At 36.6% G+C, this 1801-nt stretch overlaps 1 protein-coding gene across 1 annotated transcript; it reads left to right on the top strand.

Moving 5' to 3' along the window:
- Nucleotides 1-1070: 1070 nt before the first annotated feature.
- On the top strand, nucleotides 1071-1475 carry LOC136040325 (uncharacterized). The gene has a single exon (XM_065724567.1). The coding sequence runs from the start codon at nucleotides 1071-1073 to the stop codon at nucleotides 1473-1475; it is 405 nt and encodes a 134-aa protein (XP_065580639.1).
- The last annotated feature ends 326 nt before the right edge of the window (nucleotides 1476-1801 follow it).

Genomic DNA, 1801 nt, shown 5'->3' with positions numbered 1-1801 from the left:
TGCTTTCCCATGGACAATTAAATGTTGCATGTTTAAGAGTCGGTAAACCTGACAATCTATTTATATGCACAAACAATTAGACAGTAAATAATGTTGTATATTTGCAAGTTTTGCGAAGTTAAAACATTTGTATAACACTGGGATAACTGTATCACTGACGCTTGCGAAACGTCAACTCCAAGTCAAATTCGTGCATTGTTTGGACTCATACTAACTTCGTGTTATCCTTCAGCTCCTACAGAGTTATGAGAGAAATATAAATCAAATGGCCGAGGATATACTCCATCGAAAACATTTAGAGACATTAGATATCTTCATTGATTTTACATCAGAAATTTATAACTACATTTTAGTTATAATTGAAGGTTTGTGCGTATGTATGGCAAACAAACCTCTTCAGCATTTGGGAATGCCTTCTTCATCTGTTCGTTACGCTGCTATTTTGACATGTGTAGAATTGGATCTGGAACAAAGTTACAGCACTAGTGATCTATTGTCGTAAGAAGAAAATAGTATTTCTAAGTTAACGTCTGAGCAAAAAGACATTTATGATACGATAATGCATTGTGTTGATAAAAACGTTGGAGAAATCTTCTTTTTGGATCCACCAGGTGGTATTGGTAAAATTTTTGAGATAAAACTGATTCTGGCATCAATTCGATCAAAAATGATATAGCGTTGGCAATTGCGTCGTCCGGAATAGCAACAACGTTGCTGCCTGGTAGAAGAACAGCTCATTTCGCTTTGAAATTGCCTCTGAATTTGCATTCTACAGGAACTCCCACGTGCAATATTTCCAAACCATCTGGGATGGGTAAAGCATTGCAGCAATGGAAATTTATTATTTCGGATGACTGTATAATGGAACACAAAAATCGCTCGAGGCTCTGGAGCAATCATTTCGAAATTTGTGAGAAAATTCAAAACCCTTTGGCAGCACATTATTATTGCTTGCGGGAGATTTCTGGCAAACATTACCTATAATACCTAGATCAACCCCTGCGGACGAAATGAATGCTAAAAATTCTAATTTATGGGCAAATGTAAAGACATGTAAATTAAATATAAATATGGGTGTCCGATTGCAAAACGATAACCCTGGTGAAACCTTTTCAGATAAATTGCTGGCAATTGGAAACGGAAAGCTCCCAGTAGACTCAATTTCAGGACGTATACAACTGTCTGCTGAATTCTGTAATTTAGTGACGTCTAAAAATGGATTGGTTGAAAAGGTATTTCCAAGTATTATAAGCAATTATAAAAATCATAAATGGCTCAGAGAACGAGCGATATTGGCATCCAAGAATAACGACGTCCACAAAATCAATAATATTATTTTGACCAAGACTCGACACCAGGAAGTAATTTACAAGTCAGTTGAATCTGTTTTGGAACCAAATGAAGCGGTTAATTATCCATCTGAATTTTTAAATTTCCTGGTTCTCCCAGGGTTTCCACCACACGTCTACAACTAAAGATAGGCCTACCAATAATTCTGTTACGAAATATTAACCCACCAAAGCTTTGCAATGGCACGCGACTTGCCTTAAAAAAAAACAATGGAAAATGTAATAGAGGCAACAATCTTGACAGGGCCTTTTGAGGGCGAGGCTGTTCTTATTCCTCGCTTTCCCATGATTCCAACGGATCTGTCTTTTCAATTTAAAAGATTGCTATTCCCAATTTGATTAGCATTTGCAATCACCATCAACAAAGCTCACGGGCAATCATTAGAAAAATACGGTATAGATGATAATACAGATTGTTTTTCCAATGGCCAATTGTACGTTGCATGTTCGAG

The sequence above is a fragment of the Artemia franciscana genome, chromosome 20 (genome assembly GCF_032884065.1).
Source record: "Artemia franciscana chromosome 20, ASM3288406v1, whole genome shotgun sequence".
In the NCBI taxonomy this organism is placed as follows: Eukaryota; Metazoa; Arthropoda; class Branchiopoda; order Anostraca; family Artemiidae; genus Artemia; species Artemia franciscana.
This window is presented reverse-complemented; position numbering and strand designations above follow the sequence as displayed.